This window comes from Phaethon lepturus, unplaced genomic scaffold (genome assembly GCF_000687285.1).
Source record: "Phaethon lepturus isolate BGI_N335 unplaced genomic scaffold, ASM68728v1 scaffold46524, whole genome shotgun sequence".
In the NCBI taxonomy this organism is placed as follows: domain Eukaryota; kingdom Metazoa; phylum Chordata; class Aves; order Phaethontiformes; family Phaethontidae; genus Phaethon; species Phaethon lepturus.
The window spans coordinates 10,499-24,819 of NW_010534893.1; the positions used below are offsets into that span (position 1 = coordinate 10,499).

The 14,321-nt window shown below is 47.9% G+C and overlaps 1 protein-coding gene across 1 annotated transcript in view; it reads left to right on the plus strand.

The window, feature by feature from the left end:
* SZT2 (seizure threshold 2 homolog (mouse)) overlaps positions 1-14,321 on the plus strand; it is a gene marked incomplete at its 3' end in the record, with an annotated part of 45,160 nt that overhangs the window by 10,379 nt on the left and 20,460 nt on the right. The window contains exons 9-23 of the mRNA XM_010285638.1: positions 2,156-2,387; positions 3,015-3,144; positions 4,413-4,555; positions 5,151-5,303; positions 5,656-5,770; positions 8,318-8,523; positions 8,937-9,161; positions 9,582-9,660; positions 10,024-10,124; positions 10,376-10,544; positions 11,037-11,151; positions 12,559-12,672; positions 13,167-13,364; positions 13,482-13,594; positions 14,084-14,225. Of these exons, the coding sequence (XP_010283940.1) occupies positions 2,156-2,387; positions 3,015-3,144; positions 4,413-4,555; positions 5,151-5,303; positions 5,656-5,770; positions 8,318-8,523; positions 8,937-9,161; positions 9,582-9,660; positions 10,024-10,124; positions 10,376-10,544; positions 11,037-11,151; positions 12,559-12,672; positions 13,167-13,364; positions 13,482-13,594; positions 14,084-14,225 (2,235 nt within the window). The remainder of the gene's footprint in view (positions 1-2,155; positions 2,388-3,014; positions 3,145-4,412; positions 4,556-5,150; positions 5,304-5,655; positions 5,771-8,317; positions 8,524-8,936; positions 9,162-9,581; positions 9,661-10,023; positions 10,125-10,375; positions 10,545-11,036; positions 11,152-12,558; positions 12,673-13,166; positions 13,365-13,481; positions 13,595-14,083; positions 14,226-14,321) is intronic.

A 14,321-nucleotide genomic window follows, 5' to 3' on the forward strand; every position in this document is an offset into this window, starting at 1 on the left:
GAGTGCAGTTGTGGACTTCGACACTGTCGCTTTTCTGTTTCACTTTGCCAAAGGCAAAATAGAATAAATAGCTAGCTTTGTGCTCAGAGTTGCCTAGAGAGGTTGTTTGTGATATTTATAAGTGCTCTGGTTACCCTCACTGTTTGACTTTAGATATTTAGGCATTTAGAAGGCTACTATGGTTAGTTAGGAATGCAGAAGGGCTTGCAAAAGAGGGAAGATTGAAAAGTATGGAAGGGAGAGAAGCTATGTCTGAGTAGCTGTGGGGTCATGGTGTGTAATGGAGCTCAGCTCCTCTCCAGTTTGTTTCTGGGACAATGGCAGAGGATTGCCCTCTGTAACAAAAAAAAAAAAAAAAAAACAACAACTCACTCATTGTTTTGTGTGGCTGTGTATTGAGGAGAGCCTGGAGGACATTTTTCAAAACCTCATCTTCCTCTGTGAATCAGTCCAGCACCAAAAATAGCTGGGCATGAGCTGGCCAGTGAGAATGGCTGTTCTCAGTGTCAGTAATTGGGAAGATAAGTGAGTTTTCTAAAAATCAGAGCTGAACTTCATGAAAGAAATCAAAGCAGCAAAAACTTTTATTAGCTGTAAAGTCAAGAACCAGAAAAAGATCGCTTTGCAGTAAGAACAAGCTAAAGATTCATCTAGGTATGACTTCAAACTAAACAAATATTTTGCCTGTGTTTTTAGTTTTGCTTGTTTTGGATTGTAGGAGTGAAGCCAGGATGACTAATGGAAACACAGGTGGAAGTAGGAAATATTTTCATTAATGATCTAGGCAAAAAATGTAGGAATTTACTTGTCATGTTTGCTGTTGATGAAGTAGAAAGGCTTTGTTATGAGAACTAAGATACTGTGCAGAAAGCAGTGGATAAGCACTAAAGCAATAAGCGTGAGGTGACAGTACGAAATGGAGAGAGACAAATTTATAAATTCTTGTTTAGCCCCTCTGATAAACTAGAAAATATTCATATAGAAACAACAGATGGTACAACCCTGGCAAATGCATTTATAGCAACACAAAGCGCCCATTGTGGAAAATATTAGTGACCTTAAATAAAATTCTAGTAATTCTCATGTGAAGTATAGTATACACCTTTGATCATCTTTGTTCAGAAAAGATGAATTCTTGAGGTGCAGGAACATCTGTGACTGTTAAGGAGAGTGGATATTCTGTCATAGGTGGATGACCATGGCTTGGTTTAACCTGCACAGTAACAGCTGAAACTGGGTAAGGGTTTCTTCCCCTAGTGCACACTCCTTGTCAATGTTATGGAAATGAACCTTCTCAGAATAAAAATAATTTATGAACGTGAATTTCACATGTACTCTGGAAGGTTTCTTCCAAACATTGACAGGGAAGAGTACTCTGAGGGAGCCTTCAAGCAGGGACCATAGGAGCAAAAAGCAAGATGGTTTTAAAATGGAGTGTAATGAGCCTGTGAAGGGGATGTCATGATATGCCTATGACAGAAGCAAATGCAACTCTGCAGGAAACATGGGATCCAGGCTGATGACCTGTTCGCACGGTTTCCAGCACATCCAATCACTCATCTCACAAATGCTGCAGTCTGGCAAACTGTAGAGCGAGCTGGACATCAGAATAGATGACTGAGCAGTTGGAACAGCAGTGTGGCAGTGTTACAGAAAGTCATTTGTTTCCCTGGGTTGTTTTGGTACAAATACACATGCACAGTCAGCAGGAGTGTGACAGTTTTCTGCTCTTCTGGCTCAGTGAGGCTTGCTGTCAGGTGTTTGTGTTAATCTTGCTGGAGACGCAATGGCCTGCTTAAAGAAAAAGATGAAAATGTACAGTTTGAACAATGGGTGAATATTCATTCTTAACTTGTTAACTTTGGGAGGATAAGAGGGCAAACATGATGAAAAGCTTTTGATGCTTGAAGTTCTAGATTGCATGAAGTACTGTTTGTGTAGGAAGAACGTGGAGTTCTTGCCAAATGCTACATATAAGCAAAGCCTCCCTCTGTTGGGGAGAGAATGACTTCAGCTACAGCAAACAGTTGCTAGATTACTTTGTCCTTCTCATAGCGATCAACCAATGTCACAGTATTCGGGAGTCCCTGGTCAGAGATAAAGCTCAGATGTGTACCAAACAAGCACTTGAACTTATTCCTCTGCTTCCATGCAGGTGGATCTCAGCTGGAGGTGAAACTAGTGCTGCTTTGGAAGCATAACATGAGGATAGAGTACTTAGCTGTGACACCCTGGCCCCTGGACCCATCAAAGCGCAGCACATGGGTGGAGGTGACAATGGAGGGAAGCTATGACATCTTGCATGACATCAGTTGCACCATGAGGAAGCCTATCACCAGTCTGTACCGCACCACAGTCATCCGGCGCTTCTGGAACACCTTGCAGAGGTGAGCCGGATCATCCCCAGCAGTTCCCAGTATCCAATGTAACAAAGAAATTCCTGCCTTGGCATGCTGGGGCATGGGTTATGCAGGTGGCAATCCCAGCTCAGGGTCCCAAAGGAATGTGGTCTGAGGAAGAGGCATGACTGGCCACAAGCTTGGTGTCTAGCCAAGGAAAAGACTCAAACTGGTTCACGGTGAAGGTATTGCTGCCCCTGAGTCCTGATCCTGTGATGCAAACCTTAACTCTGATTGCCATCCCATAGAGGTGGTGTGTTCTTACAGCACAGTCTTGCAGGAGCAACACCTCATGTCTCTAGGCCTGAAGCACCTGTGGGTTATAGCCATTTCCTGGCCAGGGTGACCGTTACTCCCTGCTATTCGGTAGATTCCTTTTCTAGTTCTTCATTCCCAACTCTGATCATCCTCCTTATATATTAAGCTGTTACACCTGAACTCCCTTAACATGCTCTTTGCAGTCAGGCATTGGATCCCAGCATTGCCCTAGAAAGCTATGTTGGTACAGATGGGCTCTTGATATGTAGGGAGTTCTGTGTGTGCAGCCGCTGGGCTGACTGGGGCAGCAAGGAGGGGAACCTGGGCTTTTGTGGCTAACTGTCTCTTCTCTTTCAGTATTAACCAGACAGATCAGATGTTGGTTCATCTGCAGTCTTTTGACACAGTCCCAGAACACTTCACCATTCCTGAGAGCACCAAGAACGGGGTGCCCCTATTCTACATCCCCCCAGGCTCCACTACTCCGGTATGTTCCCTCTCTCCCCCATTTAATGTGGGATAGGTTGTCCCTCCTGCCTGTTCTGTCTTGCACCAGGGGATGCTGAGTCCCAACAGGCAATCAAGATCTTCTGTAACTCTCAGCCTTCATCTCTTGCTCTTTGTCCTGCTGAGTAACAGAGTTCAGGTGCAATGCAGTGCGTATGAGCATCCCATCCCATACTTTTTCCTCTCTGAGAAGTCACCCTATGTCTTTATTGCTGCAGCTACACATCTAAGCCCCACAGCAAGTCTCCCAAGTGTGCTGTGAAGCCTTTTGCTGTAGTGATGTGATGTGTGAGACCAATGGTGAAGCTGACATGCTTACTTTTGCCATGCTTTTTCAGTGGATACCTCATGCGTGGAGTTGCTGCTGGCAGTCTTGTGCTCTGGTGATGTAGCTCAGCACCACTGAGTGAAGATATAGGATGTGCTGAATAGTTGTTGTTTAATAGGCTCATTGCTCTGAGCACTCATGTGGAAGGTGCAAGAGAGATACTTGTCATCTGCACAGGAGAAACTAAACAAAATATGAGCTAATAGTTTCCACTGCAAAATTAAACACATTGACGCTCACTGAGCCGAAGTGCTAGCATATTATCCCTGCTAGCAGTGTCCTTGGCATTGGTAGAACATGACTAGCAGATATCAAAGCTATGGGAGCTTAAATTAAAGAGAACTATCCCTTTAATTTTATTGCTTAAGCCCTTTACTTCTTTAGGTTTGCCTAGTAAATTTTCACTATGTAGGTTATGTATCCCACAGTATATCTGGAGCATCTCATCTTATGGCTAACCACCACTTTATTTTTGTGTCAGCAGAGTTGCTATAGTTGGTGGAATCACAGTGTTACCATACAAACATGTTAGAGTTGCCCAATGCCACACATTGCTGGTACCCTATTTGCATGAGCACTCTCAGATGAGTTATCGCAGTGTTTAATTGCTCTGCTGACACAAGCCATATATTCCCCGCTCAGTCAGAAAGCATACCATTACATATGCCATCTTTTCCATGGTTGAAGTAGTTAAATTCCTAATTAACTTGACATTTCAGGAACCTAATTAATTTTTGCTTACATTGTACTGCCTGTTTCAATCTGAACACTCTTAGTTATTCTGCTGAGAGGCAGTTACTGAAAGCCAGGGATGTGGCTAGCCTTCTAGGCCTACACAGCTCAGCCACTAGAGAAATTCCTGCTCTCTCTGAGTGGAACCAGACAGTTTCTTGCTGAATATTGCCCTGTCATTTTCCCAGGTGCTATCCCTGCAGCACAGTGGGTCTGACTCGAGCCATTCCCAGTTTGCCTCCTACTGGAAGCCTATCCTTTCCATGGATGCCAACTTCTGGCAGAGGTGGCTGCACATGCATCGTATAGTCCTCCTTCTGGAGCATGACACGTATGTAACTGGCAGGGCTGAGCTCATGTGCACAGTGTGGGCCAGCCTGGGAAAGCAGGGCGTCCAGTTCAGTCCAGTTGCAGTTGCAGCTGTCTTGCAGGTGCCTTTGGCCAAGGGAAGGGCCTTGTTAGTGGGACCTGGTGGACAGTGAAGACTCATTTTTCTGAGAGGGACTGTGGGTTGGGAAGTCATCTTTGTCAAGAGGGCATCTGTTCTCAGGAGCATAAATAATTTCTGAAGTCACTCTTGGGTTTGGATTTCCTGATTGCAGGTAGTGTGGATCATCCAGTTGCAGCTATCCCACATGTTTTTGTTTGCTGCTGGACAACATCTTCCCCAGAAGCTTTGCTTTCCTGAGGCTGGTCCTAACTGCAGAGTTCTGTGAATAATAGCCATATATTGCATGGAGGGAGATAGAAATAATATGAGGGAGAGCAGGATCCCTGTGCGCTCAGGGAGTGTGGCTCTTGCCAACAGGCAGAGGTAGGGGAGGTGCTTGAATACTGGCTGCTGTGGAGGAATAAGGCTGATGTAGGCTGTTTGGAGGAAGAAGAGAAACTGTGGTTCTAAAATGACTTTCTGCCATACCCTGCAGGCCTGTGCCCAAGCACCTGCACACGCCGGGCAACAATGGCCGCTACAGCACCATCCAGTGCCGCATCTCTCACTCAGCGCTCACCTCCTTGCTGCGGGACTGGAGCAGCTTCGTGCTGGTGGAGGGCTACTCCTATGTCAAACTTATACACAGGTGAGTGGCTCTGAACCAGTGCCATGTGGGGAATCGGGCATGTGGCCAGACCAAAGATCTGATTAGACCAGTACGCTGTGATTGGCCAGAAACAGATATCTAGAGGAGAGGATAAGAGCAAGACAAGCAGGTATGAATCCCTGCATATTCTGAACTGCTCTCAGTGCACTTCAGGCACAGCCCAGGGTGAGAGGGAAGTCAGCTGGGGGGTTTCTGTGCACTGGAACTGACGTGCGTTGCTGCCAAGTTGTGTGGGCTGTTGAGCTCTGCAGAGCAGGCCTCCATTTGGTCTGACACGACAGAGCAGCAAGATCCATGCTATTTCAGCCCTGTCTTAATCCCTCCTCCCTAGCTCTGAGGATCCCACACCTTCCTCGTTTTATGTGGTGCGAATCATCTCCAAAGCTCCCTGCATGGTTCTCCGGCTGGGGTTCCCTATTGGCACACCTGCACAGGCCAGGAACAAGGTGAGAGCTGGCTGACTGCTTCCTGGGGTAGGAGCAGGGCAAGAAGTTCTGGAAGTGGTGGGTAGATCACAGATGACACTGTGGGCAGGTGTCTCCTAATAATTAACTACTATGTTAATGCTTAGATGGGTGTGAGTTTACTGTGAAAGAAAGGGACAGTTTGGACAAAGCTTTCTGTGTTAAGTCTGTGGAAGATCTAAACCCAAAGACTTGAAGATCAATAGAGTAGCTGGTCACATGAATGTTTTTTCCACTGCTTAATTCAACTGTGGGGCTTGAAATGACTCAAAGGTTATCTAGTCTATCCTTGTGACCAAAGTGTAATCAATACTCTGTCAGGAACAGCAAATACTTGTCTGACTCATCTGTAAAGACCTCTATGATGGATGTACTACATGTTCTCTAGGCTATCTGCTTCAGTAGGTGACGAATTGCATGTGTATGCTGTATCATTTGGGCACGGAGGAGTTAGAGTTAAAATGCAAACAATGCCCCGCATGAGCAGTACAGAGAGAGAAAAAAATCTAATACCCAAATAATGTTTTAAAGAGATGCAAGTCTGCTAGATAGACTTCTAATAACCTCTTTGTACCAAAAGAAATGGGCTGCCCCAGTCAGATGCAGAAGGTGGGGTTACTGTGGACTGTTTTTCCAGCTCTAATGGCTGAGACAAGTCTAAGTGTTCCTAGGTAAAACAGTAAGTACGAGAAAGATGTCCTGTTATTAAGCTGTGTGAACCTTTTGTTATAAACAAGAGGTTTATCATCAAACCTTGTTCTTTTGTGTTCATGAAAGAAATCCTTGGTTTGTCTCACTTAGCTTTAGTGTTATATTAGTCTGAGGAGAAGTTGACAAACATGGGAAGGACCATATCTTTCGGAGATGATAAACCCAGATAACACTAAATGCTCTGGCACTCTGGAGGATCTGCCCTTTTATGTCTTTAAGGGATCCAGGCTTTGGGCACTGGCTGCTGGGCCAGCACGTGGGCTGGTAATGCCAAGTGACAGGTTTTATGAAGGAGTTCCCTCTGGCAGGTGTAAGTTAATACCTGTCTCATGAAGAAGGTGTGAGACAGGCACCATACCCTGCAGCTCTGGGCAAGCTCCAGATCATTGCAGCAGGAGCTGTATGTAGATCATAAATTGTGTCATGCACAATCTTTTTCTTTTTTTTTTGCCTGCCATAGGGCTGATTAGCTGATTAGCATTAGGCTGATTAGAACTTAGACCCCTTTGTTTAAGGTGAAGGGGTTTTTGTGTTGAGCTATTCAAATTTCCAGTGTTTAAGGAAAGGAAGGTACCTGGTACAGTCTGACTTTGAGAAGGCTTTTGGTGAGACTTCATACAGGGCATAACTGCAGAACTGGAGTAGGAATGAGGTGTCATAAAACAGCAACTGTCTTAGGGAACAGGGCAAGGAAATTGCAAAAGTGCTCTGTTCTCATCAAACCAGAAGCTGTTTGTGGTTTTCCCAGTCTTTTTACTAGTCAAAGGGTAGGGAACTCATCTGCAGATAGTGAGCTGGGAAAATCTGCACGTGGCACAAAGCTATTTAGTTTTCTCTTCCCTTTCAACCTATGTACTTTGTAGACACCTAAGCAGCATGGTGGTGGCTGGAAGTCAGTACTGATAACTGCAAAATAGTGCATCTTAGATTTGGGAGCTTAAACACCATCAGAGATTCTGTGTTACCAGTATGAAACCACGAAGGGGACCCAAGTGGCATTGTAGTGCAGAAAAGAGCTCTGCTTATCATCTGGGTTTGAGGACACTCTTTTTCTTGAAAAAGACATAATAATGATGGGGAAAGTTGCTGAAATAATTAGTGTTGAGGAAGGAGATGGAGAGCTGCTGTTCTCCTGTTTGCCTACAATGGTAATGGAAATTAAAATGAGTTGAACAAAGATCACGAAAAGAAATTTAACCATGGAAATTTCAAAGAAAACACTGGGCATTGTGGGGATTAGGTGCTGGTGTGGGTAGAAACATATTCAGAGCTGCTAAAAACTATGAAGAGTAATCAGGAAGTCATTTTGAAAATGTCTTGGAAAAAATTAACCTAAAAAATAACATAAGCTCTTGAAACCTTTTACCATAAGGGTTTGACACATGAACATGATAGTGAGGGAACACGTCAGCCACAGGAACAGCCTGGATCTATCTTATATGTAGTAGTTTACATTTACTGTAGGCTGTTGAGGAGGGGAGGAATGAGGGTGGGTACTCAGACAGCTTCTGTGGAGGAGCTGGCATGCTCATCAGAGTTATAGAAGGTGATTTCCTTTAAATCGTCTTTGGGGTTTTTTTGACCTTTCTTTTGCTTTTAAAAATATTTATAGTTGTTAAAATGTGGACCGAAGAGCCTTGTGTCATCTTGATCTTGCTAGTGCCTCAGAAGTGAAATAACCTTTAACTCCTGTTCCTCTGTATATTCAAGGAGTGTTCTGTTCCTTTTAGTCAGGCTCTTGTTTTGGAAGCTTATTTTGACTAGGTTATGTCTCCAGACAAAGGTGGTCACATTTACCTTTTGCTTTTGCCATGACAGATAGTGGAGGAGTTACGGGACCGAATCTTGCAGCTGCGCTTTCCCCACAGGGTCCAGAGCAAGGAGGCAACTCCAAAAGCAAAGAGGAAAATGTTTGGCAGTAGTTCTCCCTCCAAGTCTCCGCCTGTGGCTGGGGCCCAGTCAGCCTTCTCAGACAGACCCTGCCTAGTTGTACTGCACAAACCATTGGAGAAGCTACTCATCAGGTAGTGATGAAGATCCAGGCCATGAGCACAGCCTCCTTGCCCTGGGAAGTGGGAGAGAGGAGGGTCTGTGGATGGTGCTGCCAGTTGCAGGATGAGAGTGCTGTGAAGCTGGTCCTTGTTGGGGTGGGTTTGGGTTGTGGGTTTGTGGCTGGGAATGGCAGCTGTAGTCTGAGAGGGCTGTGACTTGCAGCAGGAGGCCTTGCTGGACAGGCAGATTTGTTACTCTTAACAAATATGTTGCAGAAGTAAATTTAATTACTACTGTCTGAGCAGGATTCTGTGCTGGCTAGCTGTGCTGTGCTGCTGGAGGGCTCTGTCCTGGGCCCAGCAAGCAGGCTGTAAATCCGGACAGCTCCGTCTCTGAGCAGAACATTCTTTCCACCTCAGTGAGCCACACTTCTGCCCTCTCCTAGATATGAAAAGCTGCCTTCTGACTATCGAGCCCCCTTCATTCTCAACCTGGAGCATCCCCCGGTGTCTGGTCCGCTCACTATGGTGGCCAATCGCACTGCCTCTTCCACCCTGGCCTCGCTGTCCCGCTACTTCTATCACCAGCGTTGGATCTGGAGTGTCCAGTCAGGTCTGGCACCAGCTGTGCCCATCACCGCTGTAGCCCAGCTCCTTTCCACGCTCACAGAGTAAGTTGCACACCTGAACAGGGGTGCTTTCTCCAGCTAGTCCTGGGGATGCAGAGAAAGCAGGGTAGATCTGAGGCCTTATAGGTAACATTTGAAGCTGCAGTGCAGAGGGGTTTGGTCCTGTACACAGCTTCTAGAGCGACTTGGGCCAGTGCTTTATCCAGTTCTACAGCTGCCGTTGAGGAAAAGGAGAGTCCTCAAAAACATACAAAAGGGCAGGAGGTGTTACTGTGCCTGGAGTATGCTGATCTTCACACAGGCTGTCCTGCGCAAAGTGTCACAGCTTCCCATTCTCTGTGTGTAGCTCCCTGTCTTGGGAAGGCAGGTGTTATGGGGTGAAGGGTACAGTCATTCTTGTGTTTTAAGGCCTGCAGCGTGGGTAGACAAGTCCTCCATTCCTGACTGCCTCTCTGTTGCCAGGGTTCGTCTGTCAGAGGGTTTCCACTTTGCATCTAGTGGGGATGGAATTATCAATATGGTGCTGGAGCTGCCCATACAGGTGAGCCTGGGTGCTGCAGTGTGGAGACAATCCTTCATTGCTTCTGCTGAGGTGAATTCACCGTCCTGTGATGGGAGTTCCCATCCACTTCTAGCACACACCCTTGACATGTACAGGGAGACCTACCTCCTTCCCTGAAGTAAAGCACCTGGTGGGTTGGGCATTTTCCTGTCCTCATCTGCAGAGAGAGCTGCTTTGCTGGCGTAGAGACATGCTGTGCTGGCAGAGTTCATGAGGCTGGGACAGGCTCCCTCTCTCCACTGCTACTAGTGGAGCTGGGTGATAGGGCTGTGTTATGTAGGGGGCACTGGGTAGGTGTGGGTTGTTGCTGCTGGCCAGGCTCACGCAGCGTCTCCCCTCCAGATTGACGGCTCAAGTGAGAGCAGCAGCAGCAGCAGGGAGAAGCACACCTGTGTCGTCCAATACATCCTCTTCCCACCCCACTCCACCTCCACCAAGGACAGGTGAGGCTGTTGCCCTGCTCCCAGGGAGGGCTGGCAGCAGTGTCATAGCTCCAGACTTGCCCTTTGCAGGCAGTGTGGGAAGGAGGGAGTCTAGTACGGACAACTAGCTGTCCTAGATTGATCACTAGTTAGCTGGGACTTTGCCTGCAAACATACGGTTTGTGTGGCTGCTTTCACAGCTCTGAGAGGAGCTGCAGTGGGCTGCTGGCTCTGTGCCATCTTGCAGGACTTGCCTTATGTCTTTCCTCCAGCTTTTCCACAGATGATGACAATGATACAGAGGTAGAGGCCATTGATGTGGACACAGAACTGAACCTGGTCACTGAATGCTGGGTAGAGCCACAGAGTGGCCATGTCCACAGTACTGCTGAGAATTGGAAGCACCTCCATGGCTTGCCCTACCAGAAAATACCTAAAGCGGTGAGTCTCTGAAGGGGTAGGTGCATGGGCTCTTTTGTGGAGAGAGAGGGGTTTATTGCAAGTGCACCGCAACGCTGCAGATGAATTAGTGAGGGCCAGAAGAGACGGGAATGTTGTTAACAAAAGAGCCTGAGATTCCTAAAAGAGGAACTGGGCTACTGGACAGAAAAGGTTTCTGGATTGCAAGGCAGTGGATGCAATGCTGCTCTGGGATGGGTGGGAAAATACAAATTACTTTGTCAAGAGCCATTCCATTGGAGCGGAGCAAGCTGGACCAGAGCAGGGTTGCAGGCAGTACTGCAAATGCACCTCCTGAACAAGGCAAAAAGAGGCCAAAGGGATGGTGGAGGAGGAGGGAGCAATGAGTGAGAATAGGGCAAGTCAGGGGATGGGATTATGGGTGTTTCCTCTCCTTACTTTTAGACTGTTTTCTCCTACATTTGGGGGTAATTATTCTGCTGCATACAGCTGAGCCTTGACTGCTTATTGCAGCTCTATCCTCGTGACCTTGCGTGCATTGCCACCATGCTGACCTTTGAATATATCAGCCAGTTGTGCCAGAACAAGGAGTGGGTCTGCCCTCCTTCAGACGCCAAAGCTACTGAAGGTGAGTCCAGTATCTGTGTCCTAGCAGGTTTGATGGAGCAAGAGGCAGCTAGGCCCTGAATGTCTCAGGGCCTGTTAGAGGTTTCTGGAAGGTGGAACAGGTGTTTTGACAATGACTTTCTAGACTTTGGCTGTGGGTCACTTTGTTGCAGTTGTGCTAAGCTGCCAGAGAAATGGCTTCATCCTGGGAAGGCCAAAAAAGCATTGAGGCTTTCTGCCCAGGCTGGAGACATGACTAGGTGACCCTGCTTGAGCAAGGAGGTTGGAGCAGATGACCTGCAGAAGTCCTTTCCAACCTCAACCATTCTATAATTCTGTGAGTGAGGCTGGCTTCTGGAGCAGATGGAAGATGAGCTCACTTATACAGTGATGGGCAGGGTATGCCTGGGCAGGTGGTTGTACAGAAGTTGTAAATGATGTGAACAAAGAGCTTTTCTTTTCTGAGTTACAAGACACAGAGCAGTTTGTGGGACACTTGCTTTCTGGTGGTCCTGTTCATCTCTGGACCCTCTGTGAATGCTCCATTATCCCACAAAGATAGGGAGGGGGACCGTAGGAGGTCTGTTCTGTCCCCTTCCTTCCGGATAGGATTGTGTATCTGATCTGACGTGATTAAAATAGTTCATTGATAACTCCATGAGTATGTTTGGGGGTTCACTCTTGTCAGCCAGAACCTCACTATTTTTGCTTTCTTGTCATTAGTTCACCCCACCCTAAGTCTTTTGCTTGCTTGCCTTGCAGTAAATAACACAGCAGATATTGAGTGGGTTTGAGGGAGCCAGGATCATCCCAAAGGCTGAGAGCAGGACCTGAGGAAACCCTATTGGATCCCATCACTGGCCCTGTGGGAGGGGGAAAGGGCCAGGAAAGCTCAGGGCCCGGAGGGCAGAGATTCCTTTCCTGAGGAAGAGGACAGGAAATGCCTGCAGGGGTGTGCAGAGCCAACCAGATGGGATATCTCTCCCAAGAGCATGGGAGTCCTTGTTCCTGACTGCCGGTAGTTCAGGTTGCCTCTGGCTTGCAGCGTGGTCATTGTTCTCCAGCAGTGTTAACCTGTGACACTGACTTTCAGGTTTTGTCCCCTGACAGTTCTGGGCCTGAGCTGTGTAAGGCCTCGTGGTGGCTCCCTGTCTCTCTTTGTATAATGGTGGCAATAAGCTCAGGGGACTCTTCCAGTGAGGTACCTCTCTGTAGGTAGCTCAAAACCTGCTGCAGCCTCCAGCAGGCTTTGTCCGTTCCCCGCGTTCATTCTTTGTATCCCTCTTCCCTCCTAAGCAGAGGGAGTTGGGGCAGCGTTACTGTGTACCTTCACTCGTGTTTAGGGCTGGCACCATGCATGCAGAGGTGGCCTGGGAGGCAGGGCTATGTGGTGCCCACAGGCATGTTACATTCCCAGTTCTTGTTGCAGATCCAGACATGGGGGCTGGTTTTCGAGTGCATGAGATCCCATTCCAGTTCAACCTCATGAAGCTGTTGCCCAGGTGCCAGCAGGTTGAAATGTTCTTCCTAATGCTGACAAAAGGTAGGTGCCTCCACCACCTGCCTCCTCTTGTCCTCCCTCCATGGCTATGGGCACCCTGCTCTGTGTGCTTGTCTCCCTGGGCAGCAGGCATGTGAGAGCTGCCATGCCTCTTTCAGTAGCTCAGTGCTGTTCTTCCCACCTCTGCAGCCCCAGGGCTGTCCAGTATATTGCCATCTTTCCGGGGTTGATAGTTTTGGAAGAACTGCTTTTGAAAACATTAAACCTAGACTGTTGCTCTGTGGTGATGGTTTCTTGTCTTTAGCCCCAAACATCTCCAGAACAGTTGCAGTAGCAGGGTAAGTCAGTGGAGGCTGATGATGCTGGAACTCCAGGGCTTCCTCAACACTCTCCAAGTCAGTCTTGCAGAGGTGCTGGAGGAAACTCCTGGCTGTGTGGAAGTGTCACTGTGCAAAGGGCTGTCTCCTGGGGGTTTGGGCAAGTGATGGCTGTGGAGATGCTGTCTCTGAAGCTGCCATGGTTCTGTTTTGGAGCAGAGAATGAGGAGGTGACCAAGGACTCTTCGTTTGTGCCCAATGAAATGCTACTAAACCTCTTCCATGGCTGCCTGCAGCATGACCTCAGTGACCGGGAGATCCCCATGGCTGATGCTGATCATGTGGCTTTCATGGAGCAGGTTCTGCAACGGGATCGTGATGGCCATCAACCCCCCTTCACACTCCCTGTAATCAGAGGTAAAGTTCAGGAGCATAGCAGCAGTGACACTGGAAGCTGGGGTGTTTCAGGAGCCTTGCTTTCAAGTCTCTTCGTCAGCTGGTGTTTCTCAGGTTGGTTTCTCTGCTCCATTTCAGAAGAAACCCTGAAAGCCTCTGGGACCCTGGAGCAGCAGGATGCTTCTGCATCCTATCATCTTGTTGGCAGCAATGGCACCAGGGATATTACTGGCTCGACAAGTACTCTGCAGGTATTGCTATGCTGCTGTCCTCCTGAGTTCCCTCTGAAGGCAAGGCAGCAGCTGTTGTAGAGCAGGAGAGTTAGTAGAAGGGTTGGGAACAGATTGAAAGGCTGGTGTTTTCCCCATGCTTGGCAGCAATGCAAGCTGTAGCCTGTGGCTGAAGTCAAGCAGGAATCTGGTAGGTGTGTGGATAGTTGCACTTACCATGGGCCTAACTTGTTACAGCAGTGCTGGTGCTGTGCCACACATTTCTCAGAAACCATCTGAAACCTCACCTGGAGGTCAGAACTGGCCCCAGCAAAGCTGGCTAAGCGCGTTCTGACTGTGTGTGCTGTGTTTCCTCGAGCTAGGCTGCTCCGAGAGTGGTACAGGGGGTGACCAGGGTGATTTCAGCACTGTGCCAACCAGCAGTCATGGAGGGACTTGCTCTGTGTGGTTGCTACCTGCCTCAAGGTAGGCCTGTGCTATGAGCTTATCCAGCTTCTGCTCTTTCATCAGAGCCTTGGCAACACAGAGCTGCCTGAGGATGACGTGACCCTGAGTGACACAACGGGGCCCTTTCCCCCACAATGGCGATGTTATGCTAAGCTGGTCAACCCGCAGCATGTGTTCCTGACCTTCCTGCCAGCCACCTTCTCAGGTGAGGCTGCCTGTTGTGGGGAGCAAGAGGAGGTAGCAGTCCCAAGCACTTCCTCAGGAAAGCAGCAAAAGCAGAATCAGCTCTGGCAGGATGGGA